At 46.7% G+C, this 21,189-nt stretch overlaps 1 protein-coding gene across 3 annotated transcripts in view; it reads left to right on the top strand.

Moving 5' to 3' along the window:
- Window positions 1-21,189, top strand: part of RELT (RELT TNF receptor) — an 88,985-nt gene that overhangs the window by 56,879 nt on the left and 10,917 nt on the right. For all 3 annotated transcript variants that reach the window (XM_079973938.1, XM_079973940.1, XM_079973939.1), the window contains exons 5-8: window positions 5,986-6,071; window positions 10,151-10,408; window positions 17,945-18,025; window positions 20,035-20,116. In XM_079973938.1, the coding sequence (XP_079830064.1) occupies window positions 5,986-6,071; window positions 10,151-10,408; window positions 17,945-18,025; window positions 20,035-20,116 (507 nt within the window). The remainder of the gene's footprint in view (window positions 1-5,985; window positions 6,072-10,150; window positions 10,409-17,944; window positions 18,026-20,034; window positions 20,117-21,189) is intronic.

Below are 21,189 nucleotides of genomic sequence, written 5' to 3'. Positions count from 1 at the left end.
AGGGTAAATGTCTGCGTGTCTTACGGAGCGAATGCGTGGTCCCTGGAGCAGAATTGCCCAGGGGCGAAAAGCAGATCATGGTTTGTTTGTTTTTTGAAAGAGGGAAGGGGGTGTTGAAAGGAAGCCGCTGATCGGCAAGCGAGATAAGGGAGATAAGGGAGGCTAGCGATAAAGGAGGCTGCCTGGGAGCGGGGAGGTAAAAGCCCACGGATCCTCAGGATTTTTACATTGTTGTTGTTGTTTAGTCATTTAGTCGTGTCCGACTCTTCGTGACCCCCTGCACTAGAGCACGCCAGGCACTCCTGTCTTCCACTGCCTCCCGCAGTTTGGTCAAACTCATGCTGGTAGCTTTGAGAACACTGTCCAACCATCTCGTCCTTTGTCGTCTCCTTCTCCTTGTGCCCTCCATCTTTCCCAACGTCAGGGTCTTTACCAGGGAGTTTTCTCTTCTCATGAGGTGGCCAAAGTACTGGAGCCTCAGCTTCAGGATCTGTCCTTCCAGTGAGCACTCAGGGCTGATTTCCTTCAGAATGGAGAGGTTTGATCTTCTTGCATTCCATGGGACTCTCAAGAGTCTCCTCCAGCACCATAATTCAAAAGCATCAATTCTTTGGCGATCAGCCTTCTTGATGGTCCTGCTCTCACTTCCATACATCACTACTGGGAAAACCAGAGCTTTGACTATATGGACATTTGTTTTTACATTGGGTCACCCCAAACACGCACGTATCCTGCAAGGAACCGCCGTGCATTGCTAAGGATTCAGGGCAAGAGGAGGGGAGAACATTGCAGGGCAATTGCCCTTCCCCATGAGTTGAGCATGCATGCATTTTTCCATGTGGCTCTGCATTGTGGAGGAAAGCTGGCAACCGGGCGTTGAAGCAATCTTCCCTGAAAATTATGACCGTCAGTCGCCTTGTCGAGAAACCACAAGAGGCCGTGATGACCACACAGCTTGTTTAAGCGTTTTGTTAAACTATGAAACCTGCTCTCATGCGAGGCAGGGATGGCTGCCAGCCTTGATGGCTTTAAAAAGAGGATTAGACAAAGTCACAGAGGAGCTGCTCTTGATGGCCGATGCTTTTTGCCTTCACAGTTGGAGGCAGCAATGCTTGAATTGCTGGAAGCCACAGGAAAGTACAGTTGCTCTTGCGCTCAGCTGCTGCTTGCTGGTTTTCCACAAGTCTTTGTTTGGCCACCGTTAGAACAGGATTGTGGGGTTAGATGGGCCATTGGCCAGATCCAGCAATCTCTTCTAATGTTTTTAGCAACAGCTGATTGACGCAGCCCCTGGATCTGTTTTTATTTGGGCCTTGATGGTTCTGCTAAGCCTGTTTTCAACCCATACAGTCATACCTCTTCTTAAGTTCGGTTCAGGTTACGTTCTTTCAGGATACGTCCCACGGCGACCTGGAAGTAACGGAATGGGTTACTTCTGGGTTTCGCCGCTCGTGCATGTGCAGATGCTCCGGAACGGATCCCGTTCGCAACCAGAGGTACCACGGTACTTCTATCATGACTTAACTCTTGCCTGTGTTTTCTGTGCAAACGTCCACATTCATTCATATTCATATTCATTCTGTGCAAATGTCCATATTCGTTTCCGAGCATAATTCAAAGTGTTGGTGCTGACCTTTAAAGCCCTAAACGGCCTCGGCCCAGTAGACCTGAAGTAGCGTCTCCACCTCCGTCGTTCAGCCTGGACACTGAGGTTCAGCTCCAAGGGCCTTCTGGCAGTTCCCTCCCTGCGACAAGTGAGGTTACAGGGAACCAGGCAGAGGGCCTTCTCGGTAGTGGCACCCACCCTGTGAAATGCCCTCCCACCAGATGTGAAGGAAACAAACAACCATCTCACTTTTAGAAGACATCTGAAGGCAGCCCTGTTTAGAGAAGTTTTTAATGTTTGATGGGCGGGCTGGTGTGGAGGACTCTCTGGTCCTGAATGGGGTAACTGTGCCCCTGAAGGACCAGGTGCGGAGCCTGGGAGTCATTTTGGACTCACAGCTGTCTATGGAGGCGCAGGTCAATTCTGTATCCAGGGCAGCTGTCTACCAACTCCACCTGGTACGCAGGCTGAGACCCTACCTGCCCGCGGACTGCCTCGCCAGAGTGGCGCATGTTCTGGTTATCTCCCGCTTGGACTAATGCAATGCACTCTACGTGGGGCCACCTTTGAAGGTGACCCGGAAACTACAACTAATCCAGAATGCGGCAGCTAGACTGGTGACTGGGGGCGGCTGCCGAGACCACATAACACTGGTCTTGAAAGACCTGCATTGGCTCCCAGTACGTTTCCGAGCACAATTCAAAGTGTTGGTGCTGACCTTTAAAGCCCTAAACGGCCTCGGTCCAGTATACCTGAAGGAGCGTCTCCACCGCCATCATTCTGCCCGGACGCTGAGGTCCAGCGCCGAGGGCCTTCTGGCGGTTCCCTCCCTGCGAGAAGCAAAGCTACAGGGAACCAGGCAGAGGGCCTTCTCGGTAGTGGTGCCCGCCCTGTGGAACGCCCTCCCAGCAGTTGTCAAAGCGATAAACAATACCTGACATTCAGAAGACATCTTAAGGCAGCCCTGTTCAGGGAAGTTTTTAATGTGTAATATTTTAGTGTATTTTTGGTTTCTATGGAAGCTGCCCAGAGTGGCTGGGGAAACCCAGCCAGATGGGTGTGGTACAAATAATAAATTATATTATATTATATTATATATGTTTTATCGTGTTTTTAATATTCTGTTGGGAGCCCCCAGAGTGGCTGGGGAAACCCAGCCAGATGGGTGGGGTATTTTGGGTTGTTGTTGTTGTTGTTGTTGTTGTTGTTGTTGTTGTTATTATTATTATTATTATGTGTTGTGCAGTGCCTGAGTAGTAGTAGTCATAATAATAATAATAATAATAATAATAATAATAATAATAATAATAATATTTATACCCCGCCCTCCCCAGCCAAGACCGCGCTCAGGGCAGCTAACACCAAATATAAAAACAATTGATTGAAATAAAGCTTTAAAAAACAAGATCAAAATACAACATTAAACATTAAAGCGCAGCCTCATTTCAGTGAAAACTCCATATGCTCCATATGGAGTACATATGCTCCGAAAGCTATGAGGATCTTAAACTTCCTAATCCACCCGGGAGCCAACCGTTCCCAGCTTGTCTCACGTTCTTATATTCTTAAACCTGTAATAAGTTTCCAAAGAGCCCAGTTCGAAAAATCAGCAATCCAGATTGTACAGCAGGCCAGGCTGGTGGGTAGAGGACCCTCCGATACCCCAGGGCTTAGTGGCCTGCTATTCAGTCCAGCCTCAATGCACAACATTCCTGGGGGAAGTCAGCTAGGGCGATAAGGATCGCAGGAATGCAGGCAGAGAGGGGGGGTGTGAGTGCAAAAGGAGGTCTCAATGCAATTGATACCACAGCAGTGCTGAAGTTCAAATAGGCAGGGGCTCATCAGTCCCTGGGATGGCTTGGGGCATTTCAAGTAAGAACCAGAGAGAGAATAATATTTTTAGAAGGGTTGCCAACTGGGCTGCTGCCCTCCCCCCCCCCCAACTGTATAGCCCCATTTTCAGAGCAAATATTCTTACTGGCTTTGGAAGAGGGTCTGCATTGGACAGTACTTGGTGTGTTCAGTATCAGAGAAAGGTAGCAAGCACAGGTGTGCATATTTTTGTGGCTCTGGTTCCCAGTGCCTGGGCTGGAAGTCGGGACGGGACAGAAATCTGCTTCACTTTTAAAAGGCATAGAGTGGTACCTCAGGTTAAGTACTTAATTTGTTCCGGAGGTCCGTTCTTGACCTGAAACTGTTCTTAATCTGAGATACCACTTTAGCTAGTGGGGCTTCCCGTTGCCGCGCGATTTCTGTTCTCATCCTAGAATCATAGAATCATAGAGTTGGAAGAGACCCCAAGGGCCATCGAGTCCAACCCCCTGCCAAGCAGGAAACACCATCAGAGCACTCCTGACATATGGTTGTCAAGCCTCTGCTTAAAGACCTCCAAAGAAGGAGACTCCACCACACTCCTTGGCAGCAAATTCCACTGTCAAACAGCTCTTACTGGCAGGAAGTTCTTCCTAATGTTTAGGTGGAATCTTTTTTCTTGTAGTTTGGAACCATTGCTCCGTGTCCGCTTCTCTGGAGCAGCAGAAAACAGCCTTTCTCCCTCCTCTATGTGACATCCTTTTATATATTTGAACATGGCTATCATATCACCCCTTAACCTCCTCTTCTCCAGGCTAAACATGCCCAGCTCCCTTAGCCGTTCCTCATAAGGCATCGTTTCCAGGCCTTTGACCATTTTGGTTGCCCTCCTCTGGACACGTTCCAGTTTGTCAGTGTCCTTCTTGAACTGTGGTGCCCAGAACTGGACACAGTACTCCAGGTGAGGTCTGACCAGAGCAGAATACAGTGGCACTATTACTTCCCTTGATCTAGATGCTATACTCCTATTGATGCAGTCCAGAAGCAAAGTTCTCAACCCAAGGTACTATTTCTGGGTTAGCGGAGTCTGTAACCTGAAGCGTCTGTAACCTGAAGCATCTGTAACCCGAGCTACCACTGTACTTGCTAAATTCACACCTCTTCAGACTTTGCCTGCATCGAAACACCGCTGTCTCTTGACATTTGCACTTTCTCCTAATTTTCCAGTGTGTTTTCCCAGCCAAGTAATGTGAATGAAAATGCATTTTCTAGGGTGCAGTGTGCGTGGACTGCGTCTTTTAGTGAAAACGGCGTCCAAAAAAACCACAGAGTGAATGAAAAGTGCTTGCAAAAATGTGTATTCTGGGCCAATTTTGCAATAATGAGAACAGGAGCAGGGGGAGAAAGCAAGCTGAATGAGTAGAACTGAGAAAAGGAGAGACCAAAATTGAGGTGTTCCCATCCCTAGCCAGAAATGTTATCAAGGCAGGCGACACCTGAAGTTTATGATCACCCACGAAGGGAGTCCTTGTGGACAAGGCAGCAAAGCAACAGTTCCGAAATGCCGCAGTCTGCAAAACTGTGTACCAGGAAGAGCTGGAATCCCAACATCTTGACGGGAAACCAGTGAGGAGGAAGTGATGGGGCAGGAATCCGTGATTCATCGCCAGTTCTTGGCTGAACTCAGCCTGCTTTGCTTAAGGCTAGAGGGAGGAGGGAGAAACTAGTTGACCCCTTAGTCACGTTTTTTGCTCACTCCGGGCTGCTGATTAATCCAAATTTTGCAGAGAGTGGAAAAGGAGATTCCCGCCACCCTTGCCTTTTTCCTTATCCTCTAGCATTTCGGGTGGGATTTTTCACTCTGTCCCCCATTACAGCATAAGATTTTGCACCTCTTTTAGCAGTTATCAGATGGGATACTTTTGTGTTGCTGTGACTTATAAGTGCAGCAGCAGAAGACAAAGTGAGGATAATGGCAACCAGGGCCAGATTTAGGTTCGATGAGGCCCTAAGCTACTGAAGGTAAAGGGCCCTTTATATATCCAATTGTCGCTGTTTTGTTGTTGTTGTTGAACATATGCTGTACGGTAAATTATTATTATTATTATTATTATTATTATTATTATTATTATTAATTTATACCCCACCCATCTGGCTGGGTTTCCCCAGCCACTCTGGGCGGCTTCCAACAGAATATTAAAATACAATAACCTATTAAACATTAAAAGCTTCCCTAAACAGGGCTGCCTTATGGACCTAATAAGTATCTAAAGCCATTTGCACATAAGAAATGAGCAAACCTGTAATATTTGAGGGAGCAGGCTAGCAGGTGGGGCCTATGACTTACATCATAGAGCCTACACAACACAAAACACTGTTGCTGTACGTAGGTTTTATTTTATTTGTTTTTTATCTTATATTTTGGAAATGTACATCCAGCTGTGAAATTTCAAAGTCTGGAGGGGACCTGTTGGGGATCTTTGTCCTGGTGGGATATGCCAGTTTCTCTGGGGCATCTCTGAGATACCAGCCTTTAACCTGATCATCTCTCTTCTTTCCATCCACAGATATTATAGCCCTGAAGGAGAGACAGACCCGAACGCCACCTGCCTGCCTTGTTTGTCTGCCCCCAAAGGCCTCCCAGGATGCTCAGGTGAGAGCAAAAGATGGCGGAGGTGCAAAAAGGGAACGTTTTATTTCCATTCAAGCTGGAGAGGGAAGGAGCTGGCTGGGCATGGTCTGCAGGTTAGGTTATCTTGCTGAAGTGAAGTAGCTCAGGGCCTGGGTGGGAGATCACCTGGGTTACCTTCAGTTCTTTGATGGACGACTTGGAACCAAGTGACATAAAAGATGTTCTCCCCAGCAACTGTGCTCCTCAGGTGTGGCACTGCTTGAGAGTACCAGGTTCCCCAGAGGTGCGCTTAGCTTGTCCTAAAAAAGAGGCTTTTAGTGTTGCAGCTCCAGCCCTCTGGAATCATTTGCCAGCTGGAATAAGACAAGCGCCTCACATTGTGATATTTAGCTACCTCCGGAAGACGGTTTTGTTTAAAAAGGCTTTCCCTGAAGTGTGAGCCAGTCGTTGGATGGGGGATTGCGAGTTGAGATTCCTGCATTGCAGGGCGTTGGAGTAATAATAATAATAATAATAATAATAATAATAATAATAATAATAATTTTATACCCCGCCATCTGGCTGGGCTTCCCCTGCCACTCTGGGCGGCTTCCAACAAAATATTAAAATAATACAGTAATGCATCAAACATTAAAAGCTTCGCTAAACAGGGCTGCCTTCAGGTGTCTTCTAAAAGTCTGGTAGTTGTTCTCTTTGATATCTAGATGACCCTTAGGGTATTTTCCAACTTGACGATTCTATGATTTTATGCAGTGGGATAAAATTGTAGAAATAGTTCCGCCGCTTTTCATTCACTGAATTTGTAATCTTTTGCATTTTATCTTGTATACCACGTTGGCAGCTCTGTTTACAAAATCTCCAATGCAATAAATGAAATTTAAAGGTCAAAGTAAAGGTAAAGGGACCCCTGACCATTAGGTCCAGTCGTGACCGACTCTGGGGTTGTGCGCTCATCTCGCTCTATAGGCCAAGGAAGCCGGCCTTTGTCCGCAGACAGCTTCCGGGTCATGTGGCCAGCATGACTAAGCCGCTTCTGGTGAACCAGAGCATTGAAACACCGTTTACCTTCCTGCCGGAGCGATACCTATTTATCTCCTTGCACTTTTGGCATGCTTTCGAACTGCTAGGTTGGCAGGAGCAGGGACCGAGCAACGGGAGCTCACCCCGTCGCGGGGATTTGAACCGCCGACCTTCCGATCGGCAAGCCCTAGGCTCTGTGGTTTAACCCACAGCGCCACCTGCGTCCCCTAAAGGGCAGAGTACAAGTGTACTAATAAATATTACAGCAGTTGAAAGAGCCTCAGAGTCTGGAAATTCATAGGGAGAGGCAAGAAATGCGAGTTGACTGCTGCTCCTTTCTTATTCTCTTCCTGGGAAAGTTGTGTTGCGTTGAAATGTGGGGTGTGATGTCATTGCCCCAGATGCTTTCCTTCCCCGTGTGAGTGGCAGTGGGGGAATATTCCAGGCAGTGATACCATATCATGACTTGCTTTAAAGTGACATGTTAATGTTACCGGGGCAAGTACATTTATTTAAAAATAAAAACCCAAGAGTCCCAGGATGAGTTGCTAAATTTCTGGTTTTTGTCTATTTCTCTCTGATTATTATTTTTCTATATTATCATTTCCTGCCCTTCACCCTCAGATCCCAGGGTGGGGTACCACAGTTCAATATACATAATCAAAAACCGTTTAAAGCAAATTAGAATCACGAAAACAGGGCGGGTCCTAAAAACAGACAACAGGGTGTATATAACACAGCACTGAGTGGAACTTGATGGCTTGTGAAGGATAAATTACACCCTGATATTCTCTCTTGTGTCACACGAAGAAAGGTTGATTATAGTGAATCATGCTAATTCTCTTTGGCTTCTTGTCAGGTGTGCCCTCTGGTACACCTCAGCGTGCCTCAGTGCATGTGCAAACCTTGGGATTTCCTGGGTGGGTCTGAGAGATTTTTTGAAACCTGTATCTCTTTCAAATCGGAACCAGTGAAGGCGGTGAAGGTCCTGTGTGAGTGTCAGGAGGCGGTTGGAGGATGGATGGTGGTTAACAGATTGAGGTTGAATCCTGACAACACAGAACTACTGTTTTTGGGGGACAGGGGGCGGGCAGGTGTGGGGGACTCCCTGATCCTGAATGGGGTAACTGTGCCCCTGAAGGACCAGGTGCGCAGCCTGGGAGTCATTTTGGACTCACAGCTGTCCATGGAGGTGCCATAAGCTCCATCTGGAATGCAGCCTGAGACCCTACCTGCCCGCAGACTGTCTCGCCAGAGTGGTGCATGCTCTGGTTATCTGTCGCTTGGACTACTGCAATGCACTCTGTGTGGGGCTACCTTTGAAGGTGACCCGGAAATTACAACTAATCCAGAATGCGGCAGCTAGACTGGTGACTGGGAGTGGCCACCGAGACCATATAACACCGGTCTTGAAAGACCTACATTGGCTCCCAGCACGTTTCCGAGCACAATTCAAAGTGTTGGTGCTGACCTTTAAAGCCCTAAACGGCCTCGGTCCAGTATACCTGAAGGAGCGTCTCCACCTCCATAGTTCTGCCTGGACACTGAGGTCCAGCACCAAGAACCTTCTGGCAGTTCCCTCGCTGCGAGAAGCCAAGTTACAGGGAACCAGGCAGAGGGCCTTCTCGGTGGTGGCACCTGCCCTGTGGAACGCCCTCCCACCAGACGTCAAAGAGAACAACAATTACCAGACTTTTAGAAGACATCTGAAGACAGCCCTGTTTAGGGAAGCTTTGAATGTTTAATAGGTTATTGTATTTTAGTGTTTTGTTGGAAGCCGCCCAGAGTGGCTGGGGAAACCCAGCCAGATGGGCGGGGTATAAATAAATTATTATTATTATTATTATTATTATGAACAAGGTGGTGTAGAAAGGCAGGAAATTCCAAGCCCTAGGATTCCTGCTTCCACCTCTGTGTAGTCTGGCTGTCAAATACCAGAACAGGTCCAAGGGGCACATTGCAGTTCCTTACAACACAAGGTGCGAAAGCATCACGGCTAGTCAGACATATGTTGCAACAGGAATTTCTGCAGGGCAGATCGTGGCAATAATTGTTGATACCCAAATGTTGAAAAAAATCGGGGTTGATTCATCCATCAGGCATGCCTGTGTGGCAAAGGCAGGTTGAAAAATTCTGCCACAAGCATGCATTCTAATGAACAGCCAGAAATGATCTCCAGGTGAAATGTGGATTTTGTTTTAAGTATGTGATGTCAAAGGGTCTTTTAATTTGATTGCACGCCCTACGCTGTTGACACCACTGCTTTGCTTCCAGATGCCTAAAAGGCATTTGACACAATGGAATGGACTTGGTTGTTTTTATGTTGCCAACTGTCCTGTGACCTTCAGATGAAGGACAGCGTATAAATTTGATAAATAATAAAATAAAGTAAGTAATAATAAAGCCTTTGAGCGTCTCGGCTTAAAGAGAGGGGACCCATTAAGGTCAGCTGTGCTTTCAAAGCCTACTCTAAGTGAGCATCAAGGAAAAGGGAGGATCTGGGAATTGTTGGTTTCTTGCCCCGTAAAATTAAATTAAAGCTTTTAAAACACATATACAACATACAACATTAAAATACAATTCTAAAGAATCTCCTGGACTTCCCTCCTCCCCTTTGTGGGTCCCGTTGTTCTTGCATCTTTTGTGATTATCCAAACCTTTTACTTCTCATTATATCCAAAATTCGCCATTGAACTACAAGTGTTATTCCAATCCTACAAACGACGTTAACCGTTTTCAATGGTTTATAAGATGAATTATGAATTTCCCCCATTCCTTATTAAAACTTTGGTCTTCCTGATTTCTGATTCTTCCGGTCATTTTTGCCATTTCAGCATAATCCATCAACGTAACCTGCCATTCTTCTCTGGGAATTGTTGTAGGGAGCTGGAATGGTAAAGTCCAAATCCATTAAGGCCACAGTGCCTGGTTTCCATTGGGACTGGGGTGGCAGAAGGCAGGGAGCCCATCAGTTGTTGGAGCTGGAGCCAAGGACAGGGAGGGGGTCACCCCACGGCTGGTGGTACGTTCTGGTTGATCTCGTGATGCCACCAACTTCTCCCAATTCCTTACCCTCTCAGGATCCAGGAAGTGGCTGACCCGCCTGGCACGCAACGCCGAAGCTCTGCAGAGGCGGGACAACAAGATGGCTGCCAACGGCACCCGAGAGGGGAAGCCGGAGGAGAGCGCCACTCAGTACGCCGTCTTGGCCATTGTCCCAGTCTTCTGCGTGATGGGCCTGCTAGGGATCCTCTTCTGCAACCTGTTGATGAAGAAAGGCTATCACTGCACCGCCCAGAAAGACACGGACGAGGAGGGGGCCAAATCCGAGAGGAATGGTGAGCCAGGGCAGGGCCAGGGTGGGATGTGAGCTCTTCCGGATTATGATCTCCATTGGTGCTCCCTGTATTTCAAATCATCGCATTTTGCAAGCGGTGCGGAGTGCACTTTTCAGGGAGCTATTAAGGCAATAGAGTAATTTTTGTTTGTTTGTTTGTTTGTTTGTTTGTTTGTTTGTTTGTTTGTTTGTGTGTTTATTATTTGGACCCCACCCATCTGGCCAGGTTTCCCCAGCCACTCTGGGCAGCTCCCAACAGAATATAAAAAACACGATAAAACATCAAACATTAAAAACTTCCCTAAACAGGGCTGCCTTCAGATGTTTTCTAAAAGTCAGATAGTTGTTTATTTCCTTGACATCTGATGGCAGGGCGTTCCACAGAGCGGGTGCCACCACCAAGAAGGCCCTCTGCCTGGTTATTATTCAAGGTATAATAATTCCCTTTAATTCTGCTTCCAAACTGTTATTCAATCCAGTTACAATCCAATCTTAATAATAATCCCTTATACAACAGCTACCGTGTTCTAACTTCAATTTGTGTTGACACATTTAAGAACTTACGATCTGCAAGTGAAGTTCTCCTTTCTTCTTCCTGTGTGTGGTGTTTATTTTTACCATATTGTTCCTTTTGGTCCTTGCCAAATAATATATCATATCACCTCTTAGTCATCTAGGAAGCATTGCACAACAACCAATAATGTCACATTATGTGTGGATGTTTCCGTATAATCCCACCACCAATGCAGTTATTAATGCACGCAGGTGGCGCTGTGGTCTAAACCCCTGAGTCTCTTGGGCTTGCCGATTGGAAGGTTGGCGGTTCGAATCCCCACGACGGAGTGAGCTCCCATTGCTCTGTCGCAGCTCCTGCCAACCTAGTAGTTCAAAAGCACGCCAGTGCAAGTAGATAAATAGGTACCGCTGTGGCGGGAAGGTAAACAGCGTTTCCTTGCACCCTGGTTTCCATCACAGTGTCCTGTTGTGTCAGAAGCAGTTTAGTCCTGCTGGCCACATGACCCAGAAAGCTGTTTGTGGACAAACGCCAGCTCCCTCGGCCTGAAAGCAAGATGAGTGCCGCAACCTCATAGTCGCCTTTGACTGGACTTAACTGTCCAGGGGTCTTTTAAAAAAGGTAAAGGGACCCCTGACCATTAGGTCCAGTTGCAGACGACTCTGGGGTTGCACGCTCATCTCGCTCTCTAGACCGAGGGAGCTGGCATTTGTCCACAGACAGCTTCCAGGTCATGTGGGCAGCAGGACTAAGCCGCTTCTGGCGAACCAGAGCTGCACACGGAAACACCATTTACCTTCCCACCGGAGTGGTACCTATTTATCTACTTGTACTTGAGGTGCTTTTGAACTGCTAGGTGGGCAGGAGCAGGGACTGAGCAACGGGGGCTCACCCAGATCGTACACTTGGGGCTAGATGAGCTGACTTGATGCAAGAGGGCTGTATCCGTTTTCTTCTGGTGTAGCAAGAAGGACAGGCTGCGTGCTCATCTTGGGTGCAGATCCTGTACCCTTCTTCCTAGACATTGCTTAAAATCAGCTCCACCCTTTGCTACGAAGTCTGCCAGCAGCAGAGCTTTTGTGGTGCATCATCTCTTCAAAGCACGTGCCTATTCTGAAGGCGTTGGTTGTATCGGGGAGTGTCCATTTGCTTCTTTAAAGCTGTCATCTGTACAAACAGTCATAATCTCCTTTGTCCTCTTTCTTGTGTGTTGGTCGGTCCTGCTGTGCTTGTTCCACTCTGCCTATGGACAGGGTAGAAAAGACAAAGCCAAAGAAGGGCTGCCAAGATAGGGCCAAATTTAGGTTTGATGAGGCCCTAAGCTACTGAAGGCAATGGGGCCCTTCATATGTCCAGCTGTGCTTTGTCAACAACAAATGGTCACTGTTTTTTGTGTTGAATATATGCTATATGGTAACTTATGGACCTAATAGATATCTCAAGCAGAATGTAGGCACCCTATACAGTGGTACCTTGGTTTATGAACTTAATCCGTTCCTGAAGTCTGTTCTTAAACTAAATCCGTTTTTTCCCTAATGAGGCCTCCCGCCGCCAGTGCCCTTCCACTGTTTAGCTTCCGTTTGTTGTTGTTGTTGTTGTTTTGTCGTTTAGTCGTGTCTGACTCTTCGTGGCCCCATGGACCAGAGCACGCCAGGCACTCCTGTCTTCCACTGCCTCCCACAGTTTGGTCAAACTCATGCTGGTAGCTTCTGTCCAACCATCTCGTCCTCTGTCACCCCCTCCTCCTTGTGCCCTCCATCTTTCCCAACATCAGGGTCTTTTCCAGGGAGTCTTCTCTTCTCATGAGGTGGCCAAAGTACTGGAGTCTCAGCTTCAGGATCTGTCCTTCCTGTTATTCTAAAGCAGCAATGCAGCAGCAAGCAAAGGCTATAGCAGCCAAGTCTGCTGCTTGTGGCTGGAAAGCCAAACAGGAAGTATGTGACTGTTGCCATGGAAATAAAGGGGCAGTCCATTCTGTACTGAGCACCGGATGTTAGCTCAGTGTGTGTGTCATATGACCTGTACAGGATGTACATAGGTGGAGTTTTGGAGGTTTCTCTCTGTTTGTTGATGAGAGCAGACATGTTTTCTCTGTACTGAAGTGAAAGACAGGAATAAAACATGTAGATACATTTCTGTCTGTGTCTGATTCCCCTCCCTGGGGATATGCTGGAGAGCAGGGAGGAGGAGAAGCAGTTTGGTGTGTTTTTCTCACAGCCTGAGGAAAATCGCCGGAACGGACCTCGTGTGTTTTTTCCTACCGGGAGTCGCCGGAGGGAGGTCAAAAGAATTCAGCCGGTGCCTGGAGAGATAGGCACATACCTCTGACCGAGCCTGAATTCTGACATTGGTAGCAGCTGACGGTTGCTACGATCCATGGAACTCTGCATCAAGGAGACTGTATTCATCCCTCTCCATGGAGGCCTGAGATGGAGGCTGATTCTCTGCAGCTAGAAGCTGACCAGAAGAAGCTGAAAGCCAAGCTACGGAGCCCAGGTATGAGATTTTCGGGCTTAGAAGTGTGAATGCAGATGGATTAATTCTCTGCTTCATGGGAGCAACGTTTGGGAAAAACAGCTCCGAGAGAGAAGCGTCTGCATTCCAAACATTCCTGTGGTTTTTCCTGTCCAAGGAAAGGAATGTGGTTGCTTAGCAACGCAGGCCAGTTTCAAGATAAGGGCTGGATGTCAGGCTGTGCTCGGAGTGGCAAAAACAGCTCGTGTTTTGACTAGGAACTGTGAAAGGGACTTTCCAAGCAGCCAGTGTTATTGCTGCCAGGTGCACAGAGTGTAAACAAGCCAGCTATTGGATTTTAGAGGCTTGTGTTTGAGAGTCAATGCAAGGACTCAAAATGGATGCCAAGAAGGGAAGCCTGCCTTCTCCACCCCTTTTGACCAGTGACAATTATGCATCTTGGTCTATTAAGATGAAGGCTTTGCTGCAGAATCAGAGACTGTTTAGGGTGATTGAGAACCCCATCCCTGCAGCACCAACGCCTGTTTGGGAGTCACAGGATATGAAGGCCAGAACCGCTATAATTCTGTGCGTGTCAGACTCTCAGCTTGTTCATATACAAGATTTAGAGCACGCGAAAGATGTTTGGGACACGCTGAGAAGGACACATCAGAGAGATGCAGGTTCTTCAGCGTTGCTGTATTTTGAAAAGCTGACTAACCTGAGGCTTGCGCCTGATGGAGATGTTCAAGCGCACCTGACGGAAATGAAATTTCTGCGTCAGCAGATGGTGGAACGCAATTTCCGTCTGCAGGAGGAAGTGTTTTGCTTCATGGTGATCAACAGCCTGAATCGGACTTACAAAACTGTTGCCAGTCAGCTGGGGTCTCTCCCAGCGCAAGATCTAACATCGGACAGGGTCTTTGCCGTGGTCCTGAACGAACATGACAGACTTGCCGCCCTGGAAGTGAAGGACAGGGGGAGTCAAGAACGGAGTTCAGACACCCCCACTGCTGTCGCTACTGGAGGAGACGCTGTAGCTTTGAACGTTGTCCAATGTTTCAATTGTGGGCAGACTGGGCATCTTCAGCGGTACTGCGGGAAGCCACGTCAGAACAAAGGAGCCAAGGGGAGCTCCACGAAGTCTGAGGCGTCAGGCAGAAGTCATGCCAAGTCACAGGCGAAGCCTGCAAAGGCTTTGATGTCCCTAAAAGCCACACCACAAGTGGGGAATTCCTTTGTTTTAGACACGGGAGCGACGGTTCACATGACCCATCGCAGGGATTTGTTTTCGTCGTTTAAGAAGCAAAGCTTCGTTGTACAACAAGCCAACGGTCAAGAGCTGGAAGCCACCGGAATTGGGACTGTGTATCTTAAAAGTCTGAACTTGACTATAAACGATGTTTATTTGGTTCCAGAGTTGAAGTACAATCTGCTCAGCGTTTCGCAGATTGCCAAGAAGGGACTAAAACTGTCCTATGATGATCAACACTGCGAGATCTACAAAGATGGAGAGTTGTATCTTTCTGCCAAAGAGAAAGATGGACTGTATTTGTTGACTTTTGATCAAAGTGATTACATGGAATGTAATTCTTGTGATTCTAACATGATTTCTTTTGCAGGTGTAGCTGAAAAGAACGCCAAGCAGGTCACCTCGAGGGTTGACAAGGCATTTCAGCGGGTGTATGCTGATGTGATTGGTCCTTTAGCACCATCTAGAGGCAATGCAAAGTATTACCTAATATGTGTTGATTCTTTCACAGGTTTTGTCTGGATTTATCTTTTGGAGAGACCGAAAGAAGCCTTAGAAAGGTTTAAAGAGTTTTGTGACAAGGTTAAAAATATGCATGATGCTGACATAGATTGTCTTTGCACAGATGAGAAGCCAATTTTTCTCTTACAGGATTTCCAGAGGTTCCTGAAGAAGAAAGGGATAAGACACAAAATTGCTAGTTCCGAAGAAGCTTGGAACAGATGTGTCTGTGTTAGAGTGAACAAAGAATTGCAAAAGGGAATGCATGCGCAATTGCTTAGTTCACACCTGCCACATGAGTACTGGGCTGAGTCGCTAATGTCATATTGTTACACGTGGTTGAGAAAGTTTTCAAAAGAGTTGGGATGTTCTCCTTTTGAGAAACTGTTCCACAGAAAACCTTCTGTTGCCCATTTCAAGGTTTTTGGGTCTCATGTGAGGACAGAAGCTCCGGGTGGAGTAAAAAATGCCAGAGGCATTTTTGTGGGTTATGAAAAGGGTCTCTACAGAGTAATTTTGTCTGAATCTGGGAAGGTGATTCTCACAAAATTTCTAGAGAGTGCTCCTGAACAGGAGCGAGTGATTGTTCACACATTTCCCACAGGTGATGATGATGATTCTGATGATGATGATGATGAGTTTGATCTTATTGAGTTCAGTAGTACTGATGATGACAGCGATAGCTCAGACAGCTCAGTTGTCACAGTCATTGAGAGGAAATCTCACATAATGACTAGACCCTCAGAAGAGGAGGATGAACCACTGATTAAGCTTAGTACTGGTTCTTCAGAGAGTTCAGAGGCTGAACCAGAAAGCAGAGAAGAGCAGCACCTCTTACGTAGGTCTGAGAGAGCAACGAAGGGTGTACCACCCAAGAGGTATTCAAAAGAGTTTGCCAACCAAGCTATTGCATATGTTGCTGTTGTAAACGACCAAGGTCAAATTGAAGCTGTGTCTGAGTCAGAGACAAAGGCACAACAGAGAGTTGCTAACCAAGGTAATGCAGAAGCACTCATTCCTTGGAAGTCACACAACCAGAGAGGTACATTGGTAAAACCAGTGGCGGGTAGTTCCAAGGGTGGAACTGAAACAACAGGGGAGTGTTATAAGTATAACAACTGTTTGTTTTCTTCTCTGGATGACGCTTTGCTCGCAGCACGCATTGATACTTTAGGGGGAGTATGTTATTCTAAAGCAGCAATGCAGCAGCAAGCAAAGGCTATAGCAGCCAAGTCTGCTGCTTGTGGCTGGAAAGCCAAACAGGAAGTATGTGACTGTTGCCATGGAAATAAAGGGGCAGTCCATTCTGTACTGAGCACCGGATGTTAGCTCAGTGTGTGTGTCATATGACCTGTACAGGATGTACATAGGTGGAGTTTTGGAGGTTTCTCTCTGTTTGTTGATGAGAGCAGACATGTTTTCTCTGTACTGAAGTGAAAGACAGGAATAAAACATGTAGATACATTTCTGTCTGTGTCTGATTCCCCTCCCTGGGGATATGCTGGAGAGCAGGGAGGAGGAGAAGCAGTTTGGTGTGTTTTTCTCACAGCCTGAGGAAAATCGCCGGAACGGACCTCGTGTGTTTTTTCCTACCGGGAGTCGCCGGAGGGAGGTCAAAAGAATTCAGCCGGTGCCTGGAGAGATAGGCACATACCTCTGACCGAGCCTGAATTCTGACACTTCCAGTGAGCACTCAGGGCTGATTTCCTGCAGAATGGAGAGGTTTGATCTTCTTGCAGCCCATGGGACTCTCAAGAGTCTCCTCCAGCACCAGAATCCGAAAGTATCAATTCTTTGGCGATCAGCCTTCTTTATGGTCCAGCTCTCCCTTCCATACATCACTACTGGGAAAACCATAGCTTTAACTATACGGACCTTTGTTGGCAAGGTGATGTCTCTGCTTTTTAGGATGCTGTCTAGGTTTGTCATTGCTTTTCTCCCAAGAAGCAGGCGTCTTTTAATTTCGTGGCTGCTGTCACCATCTTCCGTTTGTAGACCAAGATAAAGTTCGCTTCCGGTTTTGCAGAGTTCATAAACCGAACAGTTCGTAAACAGGACTGTTTGTAGACCAAGGTACCTCTGTATATAGAAATGAGCAAACCAGTGATATTTTAGGGAGCAGGCTAGCAGGCGGGGCCCATGACTTACATCACAGGAGCCTACACAACACAAAACACTGGTGCTGTATGTAGGTTTTATTTGTTTTTTATCTTCTGTTTTGGAAATGTACATCCAGTTTTTTTCCTTTAATTTTTTGGGGGGCCCCCAAGAGAGTGGGGCCCTAAGCTGTAGCTTGTTTAGCTTATACGTAAATCTGGCACTGCCCACCCCACATGGAAAACCCCCTTGTATCTCTTCAAGAGAGCTACAGGAGTCCAGCATTTTAAAAACCGGGCTTGTTTGTAGCTTATACGTAAATCTGGCACTGGCCAGGTGACAACTTGGCTAGTATTGCTGCCTCAGGGGAGGAAGAGAGTGTCAGAGGAAGAGGATTTGGCCAAGGGGGAAGCCCAGATTTCACCGGCAAGGCTGCAGCTGTGAGACCGGGAACCCTGCGCATAAGTCCATCCCCCACTGTAAAAACAACTGAAGCCAGTGCCACTGTATTTGCCAAGTAAGCTTGTGGGCCAAACTTCTGTGTAAAAAGATATTCTGTAAATAAAAATGTTATCGCTGCACAAAGTACGAATGAGCCTTCCTGTAGTTCCAGGGACTGACTCGCGTTACCTACTGACCTTTTATGACTCAGCTGGCTTCAGAGCAGGTCAGCAAAACCAGGGAGAGCGTTTTTCATCCTGCCGTCCTTTTCTCCTTAGGGAATAGTCCTGCCTACAGAATAGAAGATGCCAACGAAGACACCATTGGAGTCCTGGTGCGTCTGATCACAGAGAAGAAAGGTGAGCCTTGCGCAGGAAAGAGGGGGGCTGGGGACCTTTGCTTTATCCGTTTGTTATGGGTGATCAAAGTCCCTCCGCCTTGAGTCCCGTTCATTGGCAAGCTCAGTGCCAGAGCCTCTGCCTGCATGTGTGGGAATGTTCAGGGTGGCAGGAGAGGATATATTGTTTATTAATATCCTTCCCAACTTGCGCCAGCAAGTTCCTTTACTTAGCAGAGCTTACATTCCCCTTTATACAGCAGAAGACTTGTTGCAAGTCTTTACAGAAAATTGGAAGAAGTACAGTGGTGCCCCGCAAGACGAATGCCTCGCAAGAAAGAGTTTTCCGTTTTTTGAGGTGCTTCGCAAGACGAATTTCCCTATGGGCTTGCTTCGTTCTTGCGAGTTTGTTTCCTTTTTCTTAAAGCCGCTAAGCCGTTAATAGCTGCTAAGCCGCTAAGCCGTTAATAGCTGCTAAGCCGCTAATAGCCGTGCTTCGCAAGACGAAAAAACCGCAAGACGAAGAGACTCGCGGAATGGATTAGTTTCGTCTTGCGAGGCACCACTGTACCGTATTTTTCGCTCTATAGGACGCACCAGACCCTAGGACGCACTGGACCATAGGAGGGGGAGAACAGGAAAAAAAATGTTTTTTCTTGTTCTCCCCCTCTAAAACAAGGTGCGTTCAAGGTGCGTTCAAGAGCAGGTCAGGGACCAGCGCAACAGCAGGTCAGGGAACAGCCTTGCCTCTGCCCCCCGAGCTTGTGGGGCTGGCGGTGGGGGGAAGCGCTGCTTTCCCCCACCGCCAGCCTCAAAGATCCCTGAAGCCTTTGGAGCGCAGCTGCACTCCAAAGGCTTGCAGCTTCGGGGACATCCTTTGTAGCCTCCACAGGGCAGTGCAGCCATCCCAAAGCTAGAACAGCGAGACGGAGGGCTGTGAAAGCCTGCATTCGCTCCATAGGATGCACACACATTTCCCCTTCATTTTTGGAGGGGAAAAAGTATCGAAAGGTCGGCGGTTCGAATCCCTGCGGCGGGGTGCGCTCCCGCTGCTCGGTCCCAGCGCCTGCCAACCTAGCAGTTCGAAAGCACCTCCGGGTGCAAGTCGATAAATAGGGACCGCTTACCAGCGGGAAGGTAAACGGCGTTTCCGTGTGCGGCTCTGGCTCGCCAGAGCAGCGATGTCACGCTGGCCACGTGACCCGGAAGTGTCTCCGGACAGCGCTGGCCCCTGGCCTCTTAAGTGAGATGGGCGCACAACCCCAGAGTCTGGCAAGACTGGCCCGTACGGGCAGGGGTACCTTTACCTTTTATAGAGCGAAAAATACGGTATATGAATTATTTGAAGAGCAACTGTAATCAACAAATTACGCTAGTAGGACTACAAGAAGTTTTGTAAGGAGAAATATACAAAGTGTTACAAAGTAGAAAAAGATAGATATTGGTTATGAGTTTGAAATGTAATAGGGAAGATAAGAAATGCATACTGAGAGATTAGATTGGAAAATTTTCAGACAGGATTGATGGAAGTCAAAAATTTGAATAAGATGTAAAAGTATGTTTAATTACTGTTGAAAATGATATGTTTTAAAAAAAAACTAATAAAAAATTATATTTAAAAAGGAAAAAAAGGAAAGAAAACTTGTTGCAAACTCGTGTGAGTTTCTTAAGACAATACGCAATTCAGTCTGGCTTGTCCAGGTTGAAATGCGTTGTAATATTTTCCTGGTAAGACCCCTTGAATCCCTCCTAATATAATAAATACACCACAGTCTTACTCCTAAGTAACAAAAAGAAAGTTTACTCGGGATCAGGCAGAGCACAGTGAGATCCCTGAAGGCAGCCTTTAGGCTTAAAGTTACAAGCGTATGCAAACAGGTTTACCCCATAAATGAAGACACCTTAATGAGGACTAGTGGGCTTGCTAGGCTTCGTGTTGCAACGATGACTCTCTTCCTCCTCCTTTTTCGCCTCCTGTTCAACGGCTCTGCTTTATTTCCCCTCCCTGTCCCTCTCATTTGCCGCCGACAGAGAACGCCGCAGTCTTGGAGGAGATGCTGAAAGATTATCACAGCAAGCAGGTCTTGCAGCCCCTCTATAAGCCTGTCAACAAGTAAGAAGGGTGGCTTTTTCTTTGCTCAATTGATCGTTTTATTACGGCCATAGACCAGTAGTTTTAAAAATTAGCTAAGATACAAAATTGTAAAAGCAAGAATGAACGAATGAATGAAACTTTATTTGCGTCAGCCATCGCCCACAGCAACAAAAGAACATTGCGATATACACAGAACAAAATAAAGAGTTGATTATATAAAAGCAAGGTATCTGGACCTTTTCCCTCTCCTGCTGCCCCCTATCATCGCTCCTCGTTAGAGAAACGGGGCCATTTATGTGAACAGTTTGGACTACAAAGAAATGGCCCCCTATCTAAAAAGAGAGAATCACATAAGCCATGGCTCGCTCCTCTTTGTGGCTGAGCTATAAACAGGGAAGTTTTAGTGTTTGACTTTTTATTGAGTTTTTAATATTCTGTTGGGAGCCACCCAGAGTGGCTGGGGAGACCCAGCCAACTGGGCGGGGTATAAATATTATTATTATTATTATTATTATTATTATTATTATTATGGCTCATCTTAAACTTTGCTAAATGTAACTGCATCTCAATAATTTATTTTTTTTGACTTAATATCCTCTGTGTATTGTTTGCATGCTTGTGTATTGGTTTGTATGTGTCTTGTGAGAGGCTCCCTGAATTATGATATTATTATTATTATTATTATTATTATTATTACCCAGGGAGCCTCATCACAGGGGACTAGACTCAGTTCCCCTCTCTGACTGCTTCATCATCCTATATTTTTATGGTGTGAACTGCCCAGAGATCTACGGATGAAGGGCGGTATACAAATAATAATAATAATAATAATAATAATAATAATAATAATAATATTATTCCTGGTTCTCAACAACCAGATACACCCATTACATTTTTTGCCCACGATGCAGCAGATTGAGGAATAGAGTGGCACAGACACTGAAAAAGGATGTAATATTAAGCTGAACCTTTTGTTGAACCTCTACGGGACCGCCTCTCCTGGTCTGCCCCGCAGAGGACCTTAAGGTCCATGAATAATCATAGTTTAGAGGTCCCTGGCCCTAAGGAAGTCAGATTATCCTCCACCAGGG

This window comes from Podarcis cretensis (genome assembly GCF_951804945.1).
Source record: "Podarcis cretensis genome assembly, chromosome: 4".
Classification (NCBI taxonomy): Eukaryota; Metazoa; Chordata; class Lepidosauria; order Squamata; family Lacertidae; genus Podarcis; species Podarcis cretensis.
This window is presented reverse-complemented; position numbering and strand designations above follow the sequence as displayed.